This window comes from Chroicocephalus ridibundus, chromosome 2, assembly GCF_963924245.1.
Source record: "Chroicocephalus ridibundus chromosome 2, bChrRid1.1, whole genome shotgun sequence".
Classification (NCBI taxonomy): Eukaryota; Metazoa; Chordata; class Aves; order Charadriiformes; family Laridae; genus Chroicocephalus; species Chroicocephalus ridibundus.
The window spans coordinates 30,540,279-30,560,125 of NC_086285.1; the positions used below are offsets into that span (position 1 = coordinate 30,540,279).

General features: G+C 37.1%; 1 protein-coding gene across 1 annotated transcript in view; it reads right to left on the reverse strand.

Annotated features, from left to right (window-relative positions):
* The window catches only part of THSD7A (thrombospondin type 1 domain containing 7A), a 295,731-nt gene that overhangs the window by 72,890 nt on the left and 202,994 nt on the right, over positions 1 to 19,847 (reverse strand). The window contains exon 9 of the mRNA XM_063324919.1: positions 7,146 to 7,337. Coding sequence (XP_063180989.1) covers positions 7,146 to 7,337 — 192 coding nt within the window. The remainder of the gene's footprint in view (positions 1 to 7,145; positions 7,338 to 19,847) is intronic.

Genomic DNA, 19,847 nt, shown 5'->3' on the forward strand with positions numbered 1-19,847 from the left:
AAATATACTATTTATTTATAGTGTGCTATTCTCTCCATTCGCTTGTGCTCCTTCAAATTAAAGTAGATACAGAAAAAGCAGAAGGGGTTGGAGATACTCTTTACAACATCTGCATAAGGGTAACAAGATCAGCGCTGCTCAACTTTCAAAGCATTTCACCAAATCAGGACAGGTTTGACAGGAATATATAAATTAATGAGTATCACGGAAAAAAATAAAATAGACAATTTTATCAGAATACATGTAAAAGGGACATACAATACTAACTCCATTTTATATAATACATGATCAGATGACTGTAAATAACTGCTTGGCAGTAGTGAAAATAAGCATTTTGAGGTACAAAAACCAGTTGAAGTGTGTCATTTGGGATACTTAAGCAAAGCACACTTGGAAATGAATGGCTGGCTTTACAGAGGGACCTGCATATTACTCATAAAATAGCAGTGATGCGAGGGTAGTTTCCTCAAATGCTTTAACAGAATTGTCATATGCTTAGATTGCTTTTCTGCCCAGTTTGGAGCTGGTAGTGCGTAAGACACCTTGCTCTAGGATATTCAAGGATTGGATTTTGTAAGTCTTTTTTTGTGACGCTCTCTTGATAACTTCCAAATTTCAAAACGCTTAACATTTTTTAAGGCTTTGAATTAGTCATTTTGATATCACTCATTTTACAAATGCATGCAATATTATATATGCATTTCAAAACAGCTGGAATAATCTTAAAGGTTGAGAAAACAGATGCGACTGAAGTGCCTCTTGTAAGCTAGAGAGTGAGGTGCTAGTCATTCTTTCTTTGCCTTAGGAACGAGGTAGGCACTCCTCCAGGCAGCTGCACTTCCCACAGCCAGACGTGGTCAGTACGTGCAGACCGCTAACAAAAGGTCACAGATTGCCCTGTTGGTGCACATCTCCTGTTCCGGTTCCGCAAACGTTCATGCTTCCTCACCCGGTGCGTATCGGTTATACGAACCAAGCAGACCTCTCCCAGAATACACAAGAGGACTGGAGTCTGACTGGGAGATGAGAGGTCTGCCCTCAAGTCCTTTCTCAGACAGGAGTTGAATCCCAGACCCCACGCTCCAGGCAAGCTCAGCTGAGGGGCTCCTGAGCAAAAGGGGAAGCACGGTAACGTCCTCTCCCCTGGCTCGCCTTTACACGCCGGTGGCAGGTCACTTTGCAAGTCTGGCCTGAAAATTCAGGTTCCCCAGTTGCAAAACTAAGTGGCTTTTTATTCCTGTTTCAGCTGAAATCAGTTAAAACTCATGAAAATCCCTGTCTTCTCCCAAATTCATCGTTTGGTGAATAAGCAGTTTGCTATGAAAACAAATACTCAATTCTATGCTTTCAGATTTAATTACCAAGCACTATTATTTCAAGCCAGGAAAATGCAAAAATTAAAAACAAACATCCTGAGCAAGTGTACGAAGAGTGAACACATAAAAAAGCCATAAGCATAACTCCTCTTTTGCAACTATGAAGTCAAAGTGCACTGGAATTTTAACAGGAATAAAATTTTAAAGCATATCAACCATGATTTGCCTAGAGTTAAGAAGAAACTCCTTTGATCCAGCTATTCCTTACATGTTCGGTAAATCAATCTTGCAGATGCATGAGAAGTATGAGCTACTGGCCCCTGTCAAACAGAATACCTGATGAGACGGAAAACTGATATTCTATACTACCTAACTCAGCGATGTTTAATAGTCTCTGATATATGAGGTCACACTAAATAGTCCTTCTGACATTATACTTTGCTAATCTATGAACATACTGTAGCCACAGTAAGATATTGCCATGCATATGCGTCCCTGCCCTAAGAGAATATTTAAAAAAAAATCGTCCTTCACTCTCATGTTATTAAATTAAGCTTTTTAATCAGATTGTTTTCTTCTTTACACTTGACTTGTGTGGGGTTTTTTTTTTGATTTTTACTTTTCCAAAATCAGTAATCAGTCATTTACTACTGATAAAACCTGGAATGTATCCACTATATTGGTGTTACACTGTATGACACTGATTTGGCAGTGTCAGTCAAAGGCAGTATATAATCAATACAGACTCAATCTGCATATTTACTGTTTACTAAAAAATTAAGATGCATTTAGTACGTTTTAGTCTCAGGTTATGGCCTATGTAAAGTAGCATTAGTGCTTATTGCTAATTATATAAGTTTTATTGCAAGCAGGAAATAAAAAAAATAACAGAAATAGTAATCAGAAAATAAAACAAAAATAGGAAACCCTACATTCAATAGGGATAGGCTGAGCTGTATACGATGCCTTTACTTGACTTATGCAGAACAACTATATGGTGTATCAGGTAACATCATTATGTCCTCTGCTGTCATTTTAAATTTTGACACAGTGACTTTCCTGAGTTTCTTATTGTACCATGAAGATGTATTTGACAGTGACACAAATGAGGTACCACTATAGGCAGGCTCACAGACAGGCAAATTTATAAATCACTTCACCTTTCAAACATTCAAGCTGAGGACAATGATCTCAGAAAAGATATCAAAAATGGTTATTGTGACACCAGTTTCCACATGGAGTCATCTCACACGTTCACAGAAAGTCTTTATCTTAAGGAAAGAGACCTCTCTCTCTCTGTCTCTCTCCATTGAATACAAGGAAATAAGCCCATCCCAGATGTGCACAACCACTCTGTGCTGGAGGCTCTGCATGGTTTGACCATGCGGAAGAGGTGTTGTTCTGAACAAGGAAATGCTGCTGAGAGGGTGTATGGCCAAGGTCAGCTCCTGGCTCAAGCAGAAGTCAGCGTGGTGCCGGAGGGCCAGTCGTATCCCAGAGCTCATTAGAAAACTTTGTCACTACTGTAATTTACATACGGCTTCACTTTTTCCTGTGAAGCTATTCTTGTCACCAAGGAATTATTATAATACTACTGAATTATTCCTATTCTAACTCATCCAAGAAAATCGATTATACTGTGGCTGTTTCCCGGTGGCCAGTTATGCTAACTTGATGGTTTCTTCAAACCAATTCAGCAGCATATACAGCTGGGAACTAAGAAGAAAAATAAGGTCTTAAGTGTGAAATGAAATAGCTCTATCACAGACAGTCATCTGCCACCATTAACAGGTAAAATGAGAGGATACAGTATTTTTTATTTCAAAGAGGAGAGAAAGTGAACAATCACAAACAATACTTTGATAAGAAGCCATCTGAGATCCAGATAAAAGAACCTATTTCATATGTATTTACAGACCCTCAAGAATTTCAATAGGGTGCTCACGTTTAAGTACTGCAGTGAACAAGAATTAAGCATTTGAGATACTTTGAGGGAATGCAGTATTCCTTGTGAGTGTAATGCCTTCAACACTTTTGGTCTTGCCAGGCTTGTAGGCAGAATTCTCCATGGCTAGCAGGAGGATGCATGTGATCAAGGACTCAGTGATAAACCCGGACTCTTTATGTCATTTTAGAATCCAAGTTCAACCTTATTCATAGATTGGCAGCAGACTTGCACATTCTTTCACTAATTAATGTCCCATCCTGATATCATAGGAATTGTATATATTTATGTACAATATATTTGAGCTATTGTGTTCTGAATAAAACCTCTCAAATATCATAGCTATATTATATAGGAATTACTATGAAATGTCTTAACTAACCTGGTCTGTCTCTTATACCAATAGTTCAAGGAAAGGTTCAAAGATCCAAAAGGGAACACCTGTGGGACCACTCACCTGAACAAAACTGATAGCTATTTTCAGAACTCAGTTTTAATGTGTAAATGGAATTATTGGTCTTTCATTTATGAGACTTGGGATGTTTACGGAGTCTTCATCAACAGTAATGTGCATTTTTATAAGCTCTGAATAGAACTGAGAAGTGCATGTTTCCCCAAAAAGGTTCACATGGAGCTTCCTTTTTTTAGCAGCAGAATACAGACTTTCAGATACACGAATATATTCTGTGCCCCCAGAGCATAAAATGACCTTCCAGCACTGACTACATAATCAGTGTTTCATGTTTTGGGAATGCTGCTGATCCCTGTCATCGAGTTCTGGAGGTGAAAAGTCATTCAGTGATTTGTCACACAGCAAATGACTAAAAGGCATAAGAGATGTATGAGGAGAAAGATGACAATAACTCTAATTGCAGTGAAGCATAAAGTATAAAAGCCAAACTGATACATTTTGAACATAACACAAGCAAAGGTGTAAACTACCTTCCAGCTAGAGTTATAACGACACGCTAAGCCTTGGAAGGTTCTTTTATTTATTTATATATTTTTATTCTCTGGAGTTTGTACACAGTGCAAAGGAGCATGGTGTTGAAGACACCTGACCAAGATGCAAGGGAATTGCTATAAGCTAGGTAGACACACCAGCTTGTATGCTTAAAAAAAGTAGAGAAAAATCTCATCTCAGAATAGTGGTAAAGAGGCCAGGGTTTGAGCAAAGATACTACAACATCTAGGCAATGAGTTGGCTTCTCAGCAGTAATTTAGGGTTCTCTTCGCTACTACCTGTGTAGTTTGAGACCTGTCAGTATTTGTGATCACTCAGTGCTGCTTCTGATCATAGAGCAACAGACATAAATAAAATTCATAGATACAAAATCCAACCTACGCTTAACTGCTTTGCTTCATCTGCAGCCTTGTAAATTATCCCTAGACATGTTAAGTACCAAAGTCAGAATAAAATGAGTACTTTTTAAAAAAGAAGCATAATAAAGTGGAATAATTTTCTGGAGTAATTTAGGTTTCCACTTCTGTGGCACATTTGCCAGAATGTTAAATTTCTGTCTCCTGTAAAACCTCATAAGCCTAAGGAAAATCTATTATCTTGACCTACAAGAAAAGCAAGAAGCACATTAATATATGCTTATTTGAATTATCATCTGAAAATGTGACTGTTTCCCTCAAAATGAGTCTATTTGACACACTGTAAAAAAAGGGACAACATAAAACCAAATTTGTTTCTAATTTTAAGAGCATTTCTAATTTGTTACACAGATCCATCTAAGTAATTTACTATTTTAATCATTGATTAAAGTGAGTATAGTTCCTATTGCTCTTACACTTGTAGCAAAGGTTTCTTTCGAGGAAAAGGTTGAAAGTGTCCTCTCCACTACATGTTATTTTGCAATTTTCCAACCTATGTCAAATACACCGAATACTTTTAGCAATTAAATTAACTGTATTTGCAAACAAAGAAGTGTCTTGGCACCAAGCTGCATGGTGTGGTCAACACACGGGAGGGAAGGGATAACATCCAGAGGGACCTAGACAGGCTTGAGAGGTGGGTCTGTGAGAACCTCATAAAGTTCAACAAGGCCAAGTGCAAGATCCTGCATGTGGCTTGGGGCAACCCCAAGCACAAATACCATCTGGGCGGAGAATGGATTGAGAACATCCCTGAGGAGGACTTGGGGGTGTTGGTTGATGAGAAGCTCAACATAGTCAGCAATATGTGCTTGCAGCCCAGAGACCCAACCATATCCTGGGCTACATCAAAAGAAGCATGGCCAGCAGGTCAAGGGAGGTGATTCTGCCCCTCTACTCTGCTCTAGTGAGATGTCACCTGGAGTACTGCATCCAGCTCTGGGGCCCCCAACATAAGAAGGACATGGACCTGTTGGAGCAAGTCCAGAGGAGCGCACCTCTCCTATGAAGACAAGCTGAGAGACTTGGGTGGGTTTGTTTAGCCTGGAGAAGAGAAGGCTCTGGGGAGACCTTATAGCAGCCTTCCAGTACTTAAAGGGGACCTACAGAAAAGATGGGGAAGGACTCTTTATCAGGCAGTGTAGTGATAGGACAAGGGGTAATGGTTTTAAACTGAAAGAGGGGAGATTTAGATTAGGTGTTAGGAAGAAATTCTTTACTGTGAGGGTGGTGAAACACTGGAACAGGTTGCCCAGGGAAGCTGTGGATGTCCCATCCCTGGAAGTGTTCAAGGCCAGGCTGGATGGGGCTTTGAGCAGCCTGGTCTAGTGGGAGGTGTCCCTGCCCATGGCACGGGGGTTGGAACTAGGTGATCTTTAAGGTCCCTTCCAACCAAACCATTCCATGATTATATGATATGATGAAGCCTGTCCCTTTATTTTTCCATTTCTCAGAATGGGCATTCTGTTTCACTACTTCCATACTTCACAAGTTTCATTTTTCAGCTAAATTTCACCTTAACTCTGAAGTAATAAAATGCTTAACAGCTTTAAAGAAGAACTAAAACAACCATATATCCTTTTATATTGGAGGCATTTAACTTTACTGTCAGTAACCCACGTGAGTAAACGTTTTCCAAGAACTCTTTGGTGAGTACGTCTCCTTGCTGCCAGTCCTGCACAAGGCATTTTACCAGTTGGACCCCCGCACACCTGACATGGCCATTTTAGAACCATGTTACATATAGAATACATTTGCTCTATTACTCCCCAAAATACTTAAGAACAAAAGAATACAAAACCATTTATAGGAAGCATGAAAAATCATCAAAGAATAGAAATGAACCTGTATCCAAAACCTTGTTCTTCTTCTTCTCCTTTATATTCCAGTTGTGTGTTCTCTTTGTATTTGCTGCAGATGCTGCACAAGGACCATTTGCGTGACTGGAAACTATTCACATGAGTGAGGATTTGTAGAGTAAAACCAAAGTCTTACTATGAATAATAATGTCAATAGGGTAACATTAGTTACCAATGTGAGCTAAGAAGTTACAAAAGCCATTTCTTAGCATTTGAACTCATTAAAACTCTCACCTTTTCAGCATTCTTACTCATATCCTTCTAAATTGGACCTAAATTATAGCTAGAGTTACTAACAATCCTCTATAAATATCTTTTATAGAGCTCTGTATAGGATAAATTGTTTGCGTTGTTTAATTTAATAGAAAACTGGAAAGCCATATATTCAAAATCAAAATAGTAACATTATGCAGAATAAAAAAAAGCAACACTATCTGAAATAAGCAAAATAAAATCTCCTCTTTAATACAGCTTTAGGTACCATCAGTAAATGTAGGAAAAGCATTTGCATATTTTTCTATATTTAAAAAAAAGCACAACTCCATCTAATAATTTGCTTCTGTTGATCAATAAATGACTTTGGCATTGCAAAGACAATTGAGAATTCACAATCAAACAAGATTCTGCAAGAGTATGCGCCCTTACCTTCACCTGCATAGGCCAGAATGGAGCGGGCACGCATCTGCTTCCCTTCTGTGGTTTTGCCGGAGCAGGTGTGTGAGCAGGAGGACCATGCGGACCACATGCTGAGCACACAGTCCTTTGGGCACGGAGCTTCGCAGACAACCGGGATTGGGTAGATAGCATCTCTACACAGCTGTCTGTCAACTTCTTCTCCTGGGAAAGAAAAGGCCAGTAGCAGTCTATCATTTGTTAAATTAACTTAAAATGAGCAATTTAGTCCAGATGGGCACACAGATAAATTAGATTCTGTTCTTCTATATAAACAAGGTAAATAGATTTTTTATTAAAATGACTTGTCTCCTCTGCCTTGATTCTAGAAGAACATGCTTAAACCTAGTTTAATTTGATATTCTGCTGAAGCGAATGCCAGCCTGGGTGGTCTTTAGGCTTTCATTTTGTTAATACATATTTGATTCCACAGAAATGAATGACAAAGTATAAAATACACCCATACAAAACTGTATACATGGAAATGCACATATATTAATCAACTAGTCTTCATCAATGCTTGTGGGAGAAGGGGAAAAGTAGCCTAAATTCCAGCTCAGCCAGTTTTACAACCTACAATTCATCCTTTGAAGTGCAGCTATGCATCAAAATATGAAGTGTTGTAGTAAGCTGCAGAGTGTCTTGTTTGGTTAGAAAGATCTTTATTTGTTAGCCAAGCCAGTAACACATCACGCTTTGTGTCATGGAAGTATAAAAAGATCTATGCATTTGTATTCTGTCACATCAATGTACACATTTTATTATAATAAAAAGATCCAGGCTGGTATAAATTGTTTAATGAAATACTAGCTAGTGTTAAAGTAGCAGGGCTGCTTTTGTTTTCAGTAAGCAAATCGTGGGAGCACTGTGAGTGAGATTTGTCTGCACAGCACCCAAATCACAAAGTGGTTAGTTTTGTAAGGTAACATGATTTCCGGATCAAATCAGTTAACATTCATTAAGTGAGGAATGAACAAATGACCACATATTCAAAGGTCAGTAAGTCTCATGGACAGTGGAAAAAGCCTCAGGATAAATCTTCGCTTTGAAAAAGAACAAAGGAGGGAGAGGTTTGGAGTCACTGTTTTAGAGTTATAGCTTTGTTGTCACACAACCGATTACAGAAAGTGCTTGCAACGAAAAGCACCAGGAACTGAGCAGTAGCCCAATGTGTAAAGCCAGTAACAAGAAACTGAAAAAGCTGCATCTAAGAGCACACTGGACTTCCAAGGCCTTGTAAATCACATACAATAAAGGCATGGAAAGAGTCAGTCTCATTCATAAACATGAAACTTTTTTTTAAAAAGTTTTCTAAAAAGCATAACATTTCAAAAGCATATGAATGCCTCTTGTGTTATATGATCCTTGCTGCACCTTCATAAAACCTTCTGTTGAATTACGATTAATCTACTGAAATGTTATTGAAGCATTATGTGACCTTGACGGGACTGAACGGGAGTGTCTATAGCATTGCACTTGCTATGACCCATCATGTCAACCCTTTTCCTTTAATAGCTAAAGTCAACAAAATAGGGTCTCATCAGGATTTGCAATGAACATAAGTCTTGGATGCAACAACACTTTTGTTAGAAATAATCATTAAATTCTCTATAATTTAACAATAAAGACATAAGCCAGTGTTAATAACCACCACCTGGATTCTGAAAAGCTAATTCAGTGAACACTCTGAATGTTGTAAACGAAGCCAAAGATCTATAAACACTGCTTTACCCAAGCCTCAAATTAGACTTTTATTGCTTAATAGAATAATAATACAATGAATCAAGCACTAATCTAAACAGAAACTAAATTTTTGTCATTCAAGGTTTACAGTCTTAAAACTTCTCGAGTAAGAATCTCTGACACATCGAGTTCCTGAAAACAAGAGGTTCTTTAGGACTAGCGACATATCATGAGTCCCGGAATTATTAATGACCAAATTCTTTATAAAAAGAGGGAAAGATGAGGGCCATCCATCCAATATTATATCCCTTTAACCACTGTCAAATATTTTATTCATATGGAATCTTTCAGCACAACAGAGCTGCAAACATCAATCTTCCTTGTCTCTGCAAACCAGGGGCAGTCCTGCAGCTCATGCTTTTAAAATAGCCTAAAGAAGTCATAATCATCTGAATTATAAAGACCTTTGAGATCAAGTCAGTCTCAATAGCTGTATTTTCTCATATTAAAAATACAAATTTGAGCCCTGCCAAAGGCTTCATAGATCTCCCACATCAAGTTCTGCTTCCCTCACTGGACTCAATCTTTGCATCAATTGCTCCTTCTCTTGTACCACAGGTCATCACATCCTGACACCAGTGCAGGAGGGATTCCTGCCCGCTTCATCAGAATGGCATGCGTTCAGGTCGAAGGACAAGATGGAGGAGCAGAATGCAAACTTCCTTTCCAAAGAACAGAAAAAAAAGCTAGAAAAGGAGTGAACCTTACTCTCAAATTGTTCCATCATGAGGTAATACTTAATGAGATAAACTGCTGGGATACTTTCATACTTTGCAAGAAATACTACCATTACAGTAAAGTAATGTAAACATGGTGTAAACATACAATACTATATCATGCTTATTTATTGCCTGTCAACAAATGTCCTATTAACATCAAATTCAAGCTAAATTTGGGGTCACATTGAGAAATTGTGTTAAATTTGTTTCAGTCCAAGTTTTATATTTCAAATAAAAAAACCCCTTCACTCTCTCCCAGAATCTAAGTCCTCTTTCATCCTTTGCTTTTACAGAGAAATTATTCTCGAAATACGTATTTTCCATAACACCATTTAGTTTTTGTCAACTGTCCAATTCTTATCTGATGAATTCAACAGCATAAATATGCAGTTGGAAGGAAATTTTTATAATGGGTACTTCTTATCTTCAGGGAGATATTTTATTTAGACTAAATTGTTTCTGACATTTCACTAATGATTTTATGAACAACTTGACCTTTGTTGTCTTCCTCTTTAAAGTGCATAGTGTAGTCAACTACCAGGAACCACTCAACCATATGCTGGGAACAATGCCAGTGTAAAGACTAATGCTACTTAGAAAAAGTCCGATTTGAAAAAGTTTGTCATGTGTAGTCTAATATTTTATTTGAAATTTATAGATATACATTTATGTTGCACAAAAGTCAAAGCCAGAACTCCAAAAACTCGAGTCAAAGGTCTCTGCACTGAATTATTTACACTCTAAGCAACAGAATGACAAAAAGTAAAAACCAGAAAGATAAAAACTCTTCACTGTTTATCAGTTGATTTGTTCATTAAAATCTGGGATATAGCAAAAATCCACATTCAGAAACAGGACCTATGTAGTTGAATGATATTTCTCTCTTATGCAACAGATGCACATTTTGAGCTAAATTATCCAAATTGCACTGAAGGGAGAGACTGCAAGTAGAAATGGCAGGAGGCAAAAGAGGTTTTCTTTTTCAAGGACTTAAAATGTCAAAAACTCTTTAAACCTTTGCTGGGATATTTACAGACTTATATCATCAGTAAAGACCGCCAAGGAGATAGCCTTTCAAATCCACATCCTTCCTTGAACTGTTACACGGGATCCAGCTAAACAATCAGCAAAGTGAGCCACTACTTTAAAACCTCCTTGTGGCCACCGCCTTGGTGTGAAGAACTTCTAGTATGCGTGCGCACACCAGTGCCTTTAGTGAACTACTAAACGATTTAATTACTTTAAAGCAAAAAAACAAACAAAAACCCCCCAAATAACCCCCCCCAAACCTACTGAATAGGCAAATTTTTACAGATTACAGAGAGGTGGCGTGTGAATAGCATGCAGAAGGAACTGGCTAACTGTTAGCAACTATCAGACTGTATTCATATCACCATTCTTGTTTTATTACATTCACAAAGCAGATACGGTGTCCATAAAAATTTGGTATAGATACTAAGGGTTGGGCTAGACTGCAGAAGACCTATGTTCTGTGTTTAACGTAGTTGAATCATGTCACTCCTTTGTGATTTTGTTTACTCATCTGTAAAATGTGTCTGATCCTTAAGTTTCTTGTAAAATGCTTTAAGAACTTTCCGATGGGAAGCATTCCCAGAGCTGGTATCACTAGAGAGACATGGCAAGGAAACCCCTTGCTTATTGCGCATCTTTTAACACAATGCATGCTTCAATGCACAGTGAAAAATTGCTGTCAAATTCTGACCTGTAGTAAATGGAAAAGCAAGTGCTTAACAGAGGGCAAAATTTTTTTAAAGCCTTAAATTGAACAGTAAAATCACTGCAAGATCCAATGAGGCATAGAGAACAACTGAAAAAAAACCCAACATAAAATAAAAATGCTGCTGGGATCCTACGCAATAAGGCAAAGAACTTGGTCTCAATCCTGTACCTGGAAACCAGCCTCTGAAAGGCTGAACTATAACCTGATACAAACTAAGTAAAAAATGTACAATAAAATCACAATAAATGGGATCAAATCAAGACAGTGCTTTGAACATTAATATTGAACATTTTTTTTAAATGCCTGTGTAATCAGTAAAGGACAGGAATATCACAGAACGGCAAAACAAATCATACAGTTGTATTTCAAAGTCCATAAAGAAGTTAATGACAACAACTAAGCCTAAATGCTAAAACTGCAGACTTCAGACTTTGTACTGCTGATGTGTTGAATGTGTTCAAATTTACTAGAATATCTGCAATTCTAAGAAAAAAAAGGCTCAGTTATGCCAATATCTTCTTTTTGTGGCTGCTGGTAGCCACATATGATAGTCTGCTTTTAAATACAAGAGACCACAGGAAATTACAGTGTATCACTCAAGCGTTTTTTAAGCCTGCATGTTTAAAATGACGACGTAAAAATACGAAAGGATGGAAAAGACTGACAGGTCAAAGCACTGCATGATCTGGATGTACTGGTTATATATAGTAGGGTACATACTGTGTTGTATGTATGTGACTCTATCAGTTACAAGGCATCGCTTGCTCAGTGGATGCCTTTTCAGTGAAGCTGAAAAGGAGGCACACAATATGTCATGTGTTGGGAAACCACTGGGCACCTGAAATACTTGCTAAGGCACCCCAGAGCCCACTTTTTTAAAGGGCTCTGTGTTTGTGGGTGACGAAGGCCTTTTTCTTATCCAATTACCTTCAGTGATGTCTCTAAGCATGGAGGCTGCAGGAAAAAAAATGCAGTTCACACGATGTTAAAATCTGTGAGCTGTGTGGTTGCCATTTACTGTTTCCTTCCTTCTCTGTGTAGAAAAATAATCAACAGGAAAGTATTACACTGCCTCCTGTAAGGGTTGTAAAGGCTGAAATGGCCGAGACTGTTCTTTATCTGGAATTCCCATGCACTTTCCCATACGCATCCCTCCCACATGAGGACCTACACTTGTCCTTACGCTGACTCCCTTCTCAGCCTTTGAGTGTACTGAATGACCTTCTCAGACTGGCTCAGGAGCCAAAACTGCTGTGTGGGCTCCGCCCATCAAGAGCAAAATATGCCTATCTATACTCAAAACTCAGTAAAACCAGGTCTGTGGTATGTGCTTAGTCCCATTTTTCATACGGAAATAACTCTAACCAGTCTCCATACCCAAAGTTAGTAAAGCACATGCTTCTCCTCAAACAAGTTTTTGTGTGCTACAGTTTTACAATTTTTGTGTTATTCCTGTAGATATACGAATATAATTTGACTAGAAGAGGGGGATATTTACTATTTTATTTTTTTTTTATTTTCTTACAATTCTGAAGTGCCTAAATGTCTGTCTTAATTATAACTCAGGACAGAAAATAAGCAAGAAGATATTAGTCTAAAATGTAATTGCCTCAAAGGTACAAGAGAAAACATACATATCCAAATTATCCAAATTTGAAGTTTTACACTAGACTTTCATTTGTAATAACCTTTTCTATGCATTGGCTGATTAGTTTAATGCCAAATGGGCAATTCTTCACATTACAGAAAAGCTATTAAAAATATCATGAAACCATACATTTTCCAGATGCTAGGACACCTTATATCTGCTAATAAGCAGATAGTAATCAATCTCCAGGATAAACTAACATTATCATTTTCATTTCCAGTACTATTGCATTTCTTTCAAATCACTAAGCAATTACTAGTCCCCAAAGTTCCCCACTAAAGGAAAACTCCTGCCTGCCTAGCATGAACCGTCACAGCAAATTAACTTCTCCTTCCAAACCACGATGCTGCAGCAGTAGTGTGGATTTTTCTTTTTCAAATGATCAGAAGAGGTAGAGAACCACGTTGTGAACTATGCACAGGGAAAAGTGGAGGCCCATAACACTTTCATTCAACTTCTGCCCTTTTGCATAATCGGGCACTTGCGATCTTGTCTTCCTCAAACCTCCTCATCTTACTTCAACTCTATCAGAACTGCTGATTGGAAATTCAGTCTCATACCATGACTGATTTTTTTTTTTTTTTTTGGCAATTCTTTTTGTTTCACTGTTTGGTTGTGTGGGTTGTTTTTTTTTTCTTATACAAGAGGAACTCTCTGAGGAAAGCTGTCTTTCTCATAGCACACGTCTCTAATTAAAATGCGTACACAACTGCGAAAGGCTGACCCAGATTTTTCAGTAGGGAGAATTTAGAAGTTAATTTCTGAAAACCTAATCAAATAAGACCCAGAAAGGGGAAACAATAATATTTTCATGCAATTCATCATTTACCATCTTGTTTAGCCCAACAGCCTTCAGAGTATTTGGAGGGAAAAAAAGTGCAACAGTATCTGACAGACCAATTTTTGTTCTTGAACCCGTTCAATACTTGTATATAACAAAAATACTTTGATAGACATTAGGAAACTTTAAATGTTTTATTAATCCCAGCAGCCTTCATAACATCTTGACAGTGTTTATTCATGTCTGCTCCAAAGATAAAGGCTGTCAACGTAAGCTTTAATGTTAGTAAAATGGCAGTGCCCTTGAAAACAGTAGCAACACTATGGTATGTTGTATGTAATTATTTTCTGTTCTAGCTCCTGAATGACCAGCTGTCAAAAAATCTCTCTGCATGAGGTAGGTTGAAAAATTTTCAGCATTTTGAATAATTTTTAACCTCTCTAATTATTGAACATGAAGCAGCATTAACATACAATTTATGTTCTCAATATATTCTACTTCGTTGGCTCCGAAGCTTTTCAACAAACACAATATGAAAAGGTGTTTTTTTCCCTTGTATTATTCTTATCAAGTGAAGTTTCTGCTTTCATTTCCATCGCTTAGGTGCCTAGCTGGTAGCTCAAAGTGTTAAATCAGTTGCTAATTCCCTAATCACATGCCTTTCTCTCAATTGCTTTTGCTAAGTAGCATCTGCATTTAATTAAGTACATCTTAATTAGTTGATGGTTAATATTCGTGAAGTCATTTTCTTCTAAGAAGCCTAAGCAGAAATGGCACTGATTTCAATGAAGACAAATGCACTAGTTTCTCACATCTGCTCATTATGCAAAAATGAAAGAAAGTTGGTCTAATAGTTTAATGATATGAAAACATTGTAGGATTGTAAACTGTTTGATTTGGAGATTGGTGTGTGAAAATTTACTGTGGTTTGGGTTTCACTGTAGACTTTCAAGTAGTATCATACAGCCTGTTCCGTACTAAAAGGAAAATGATAAACATACCTTGGCCACTTACTCAAAAAAACACCATGGATCTCAAACGTGGACGGATTTTTTTTTTTTTTAAATGAGAAACTTGCTAACACAAGCGCATATACCTTCATCGTATTTACACGTTTACCATGACTGCACACACAAAACAGTGACCTGTAGAAAAGGCCACTGACTACTCACTTTCCCTATGCAAACACTGGAAGAGATGAATACCTTTTAAAATGTGGGTTTGCTTTTTTTTTAAGCAAACATTTACAATGAAAAATGACTGATGATGGAAGGAACAAACATTATACAAAAGAAAAACAGCAGGAGCTTAGAAACCCACCATATCCAGTGTTTCTCAAATCAAATATAATAGCATGTCAACATACTTAAGCAAAAATCATGATCTTTTTAAGATTTACTATTCCTTAAGGAGATGAAACAATTTTCCTAATGTATTCACCTTATGGGAAAAGAAATTTTGATGAGTAGGAAGTTAGTGGCTTCAAGAACTCCCACATTCACGAAGAAATCGAATTCCAACCATGGTACCTGAGTGCTTCTGCTGCTCCTCTGTAGCCAAACCAGTAAATGCTACTACCACACTTCGGCTACAGCTCAAAGAGTGGCAGCTATGTAGAAAGAATGCAGAAGCAAGTAACCCTCTGCGAGGGGTTTATAGGAAAGCTAATTGATGTGAAAGGCATTCTGCTACAGAGGTTAGGACAGTTCTGTCTTCCCTGTCCTTAAGCTCATCCAAAGTTTCATTCGTGCAAATTTCAAGAAAAGTGAGTCGCTTCTAAGAAATCCAGTCCACTATTCCTTAATGCATCAGGTAAAGGTAAAGCTTTGCACCATACGCAAAACAGCTATAGGAATTAACAAAACCCAAAATAATGCTCCTTACTTTGAAACAACGACAGCAATAAAGGGACAACTCTGAAACAAAAATGAAGCACGTATTTTAAAGATGTATATTTCTTTCTAAAACTGCTTCAGATGGGAAAAGTCTTTGGATGTTCTTTGGATGTAACTGGTTAAAAATAATGAACTCACACCTTCAGATATTATATTAATGCTTCCAGTAATCTCATTTTCACGTCTGGTAATAGAAGAACATATGTACCTCCATTAATATTAGAGTCATCTATCAGAATTACAGTCATGTAGATACAGTCTAAATTTGACAGAGGAAAATAAAAACAGAGAAAGGAATATTATTTCTTTATCCAAATAATATTTTTTCAGTGTAAAATGCAGTGTAATCTGTCATATATGTAAGAAGGCCAGATGAAACAACAGTATGAAAAAATAATATTCCATAACTATGTTAACTCAGAAATATACTGTAACCTGAGGTATATGGTCGGGGAAAAAAACACCTTATTTTTTTTTCATTAAAGTGTAAACTTCTTATTTATGCTTTAATTCTTTATAAGCATGAGAAAAGTGGAAGAAACAGTTCTGCTCACTTTGTCATCTTAACAAAAAGAACATTTTGTGCTATCCACTTTCAAACTTAACCTCTTATTCCTTTATACCCTCTCCAATTTTTCACTATTCTTTGCTAGTTTTACTCAGGTTGAAAAACTAAATTACATACATTTCACCCAGAAAATATGGAAAAAGGTTTTCCAATTCTCCCTGTATTTATTTACATAAATTTGTAAGTGGTAGCCACAGTATCAGTTCCCCCAAGCATAATAATTAAAAAAAATATACATGAGGTCAGTTCCTTCACTACACACAGAGAGGCACACTGAGGATGTCTTGCAGCACCAGCTGTGGCTTAAAAAGTAATACAGCCTTTTTATCCCTAACACAACACTGTAAGTTACTGAATGCATATTTTGTGTTATGCATCAAAGACTAAAGGAAAATTCTTCTTGCAGATGATACTTTCTTTCAATTTTTGCTACTTCTGATGCCACTGAATATCCACCAGCATGAAAGAGGCTGTATCTGAACTATTAGTGATAATGTGAGTATCACTGAAAAAGAGTGATCTAAATAGGAATACTGAAGAATTAATCCCAATTAATTAAAATCGGACTTTGAAGGAGATTAGTTAAACTGTATTAACATTTTGTATGGCTCTCCTTATTCAGAATGAAAGAGAAAATACTTAACAAATAGAATTAAGGCCACCTTAATTCTGCATAAGAAGATTCACATACACTTTTAATAAAGTTTAACTAATATTATTTTTGCAGTTAATTTGGATCAGCTTTCCTAAGTGTCTCCATGCAGACAAGACAAAGTAAACAAAAACGGAAACGTGGTATGCCTTTAGCCAAAAAAATCTGCTATGCTTTAACTTCATGCCATATTAAACTTGTACCACAGGAACAGTAGTCCAATATTTCTAATAAAAAGCCCAGCAGAGTACCTACACATAGCCTAACCACAGGAGTAAGATTTTTCTACTCCTTGACAGGTAGTTGAAGCGTTTTCACGGTTCATTTGCTAATGTAGTCTTACTGAGAATGATAAGGAACAGAGAATACAAGTGTATTGATCATAACCAAGCGCAGTTGCCTTCTAGTGTCAAATAAGCCAATCAAACGTCCTCTTGATATGAAAGAAAAAGTAAGTTTGATGACAGGCTGAGGTCCTATTGAGAATAAAATCAATATTAGTCATGGGACCAAGTGGGATCAATACGTCAGACCGATAGGCCATTTTAAGCAGAATGGGGAAAGGAGGGGAAAAGTGCTGACAGAGCTCTAAGGAAACAAGAAGACACAGTGCAGGAGGGTGAGATCACTTGAAAATTCACAGGGCATCTCGAAGAACACTTGGTCAAAGCACCAACGCGCCTTAAAAAGATATTGTTGATCCCAAGTTCAACCGGACATTCTCACAAACTTTTCCCAAGCAAGCCACAATTTATTCAGTGATAAAAAGGTATAAAAGTATGACTTCGAAAATAAAATAAAAAAACGCTTTCTCTTTTTTTTTTTTTTTTTTTAAATGTCACAGAAACTCTATGGTGTTTATTGGTAAGAGTAGGATTTAAAATACACGGATTTGAAAATGCAACATGTATCTATTTTAGCATTGAACGATGTCTTTTTGTTTATTTCAAACCCATGAAGTTTTATTACTCACTGGGAATTATATTACTACTTTTTTAACTGCTGGGTATTCTCACCAAATTTTTGAGCTCATCAGATACGGACAAATAGAGTGTTGTAGCCTTTAACAAGGTTTCACAGGTATTTTACCATAACTACTATTTTAGACATTTCCCTCTGCCCTCCAATAAGCAAAACATTAAGTGGAGAACAAGTCCAGGAAGGGTAACGGAATGTCAGCGATTTCAAACAGGTTCCATTAGAAATGATAATTCTGATGTGCTGATCTGAACTAGATTAACATTCAGGAATATAAGTTAGGAATAGAAGCATAAAAAGGAAATAATAGGCAAGACTACAAAAACAGTAGCATGAAAACAATGTGACAGCTCCACTAACATCAGTAGAACAACAGCGCTCGCCACAGTCAATCTTTTCAGCAATTCCCTACACTGAGGTACCAATCAGCATATTTTAAACAGCTGCCATAAATGGCCTGGTTTTCAAGAAACACTAAATATCCATCACTTTCATGAACTTCAAGCTTCTCATTTTCTGCATAAATATGAGGTTTGGAGGATAACTTTATAAATTTAAGCTCAGAAGTTCACAAAGTCGCATCATAAATTGATTCATAAATACTCCAGCACTGCAGTTTCATCACCAAGTATTTTCCTAGAATTTGGCCACCGACACTTTAATGTTATTCCTCTCTCTAATGCAAAAGCGTTACCCACAGCTGAAGGGAATGACTAACGGCATGCAGCTGACAGAATATTAGATGAATTTTTCAGTTTCTCAATTAACGAGTATTTCACTACTATAAAGTGAATTTGCAGCAAGTTTACAGCCATACTTTCATAAATATCTGTGATACCTCTTGCCACACAAACATACCTGTAACTCAAGAGTGATTTTAAAAGAATAAGAAAAATTATTTTTTATAGTAAAAGATGATTGCAAACATTTTCTTTGCATTATTCATCCAGCTGCCGCTAGTACAGAGTTGTCACTCTATATGTAATCTGACAGCTCAATTCAATCACAGTTAAAACACAGGACCCAAGAGGTGTAAAAGAGATCACTGCTACTGTCATGTTTACACATTTCTGAGAAACAGTTTTATAATTAATTTCATGGATGCTTCTGTCTGTGTCCTACTATTGGCAGATAAAATGCAGTCCTTGGAGAACATCTTTTTATCCATCTTGCAATGAATATCTTCTCATCATTACAAGTGGAAGGCACAGCATGCCTTTGGAGAGCTCAGGCTGCGAATTAATCTTGTCTTTTGGAAACATTTTCATAACTGATGCCTCTCTAGAAGACTAAAACCAACCCATCCTTTTCACTTTTCCTTTTTCCTGTCCTCTCAGGTTCATGGATTCAGAGAAAGAGCTCTCAGGAAAGCAACCAGAGGTAAACACCACTGCGTTTCATAAACCTATGCTAAATTAAGGAAATACAATAACACTGTCACACAACAAAACCAAAAGTAGCAGGAACACATCTGCTAGTATAGGTACATTATAACTTTTCTGCTTGGTTAATAAATTATACAGGCTAATGTCCTAAAGTCACAGGAATCTGACAGGTTTCACTGCACTTTTGCACTTGGTCAGAGAGATCAGCTGTAGCCTGGATATAAGGCTCCCTTCCCCTACTAGGAGAACATCACTGTTTTTCTGGAAGCCTCCCACAAGATTTAAGAAGCTTCTAGCTGGCATTCTTCTTCTTTTTCTCCTCTTAAAAAAAATAAAAATATTTCCATTCTGAGACATTTAGAATGAGAGATTTGAGGTAGTTTCTACTGAATATCTTTTCTCTGTAAAATACTAATGGAGCAATTTGCTAATTATAAAATAATAACAGTACCAATAAAGGATGTCTCAAATCAGTAAAATTAAAATGAAACATCTGATAATTCCTAGGGCAAGATTTACATAGCTAATCCATATATTACGCCCCAGTTTAAGTCAAGAAAGCAAA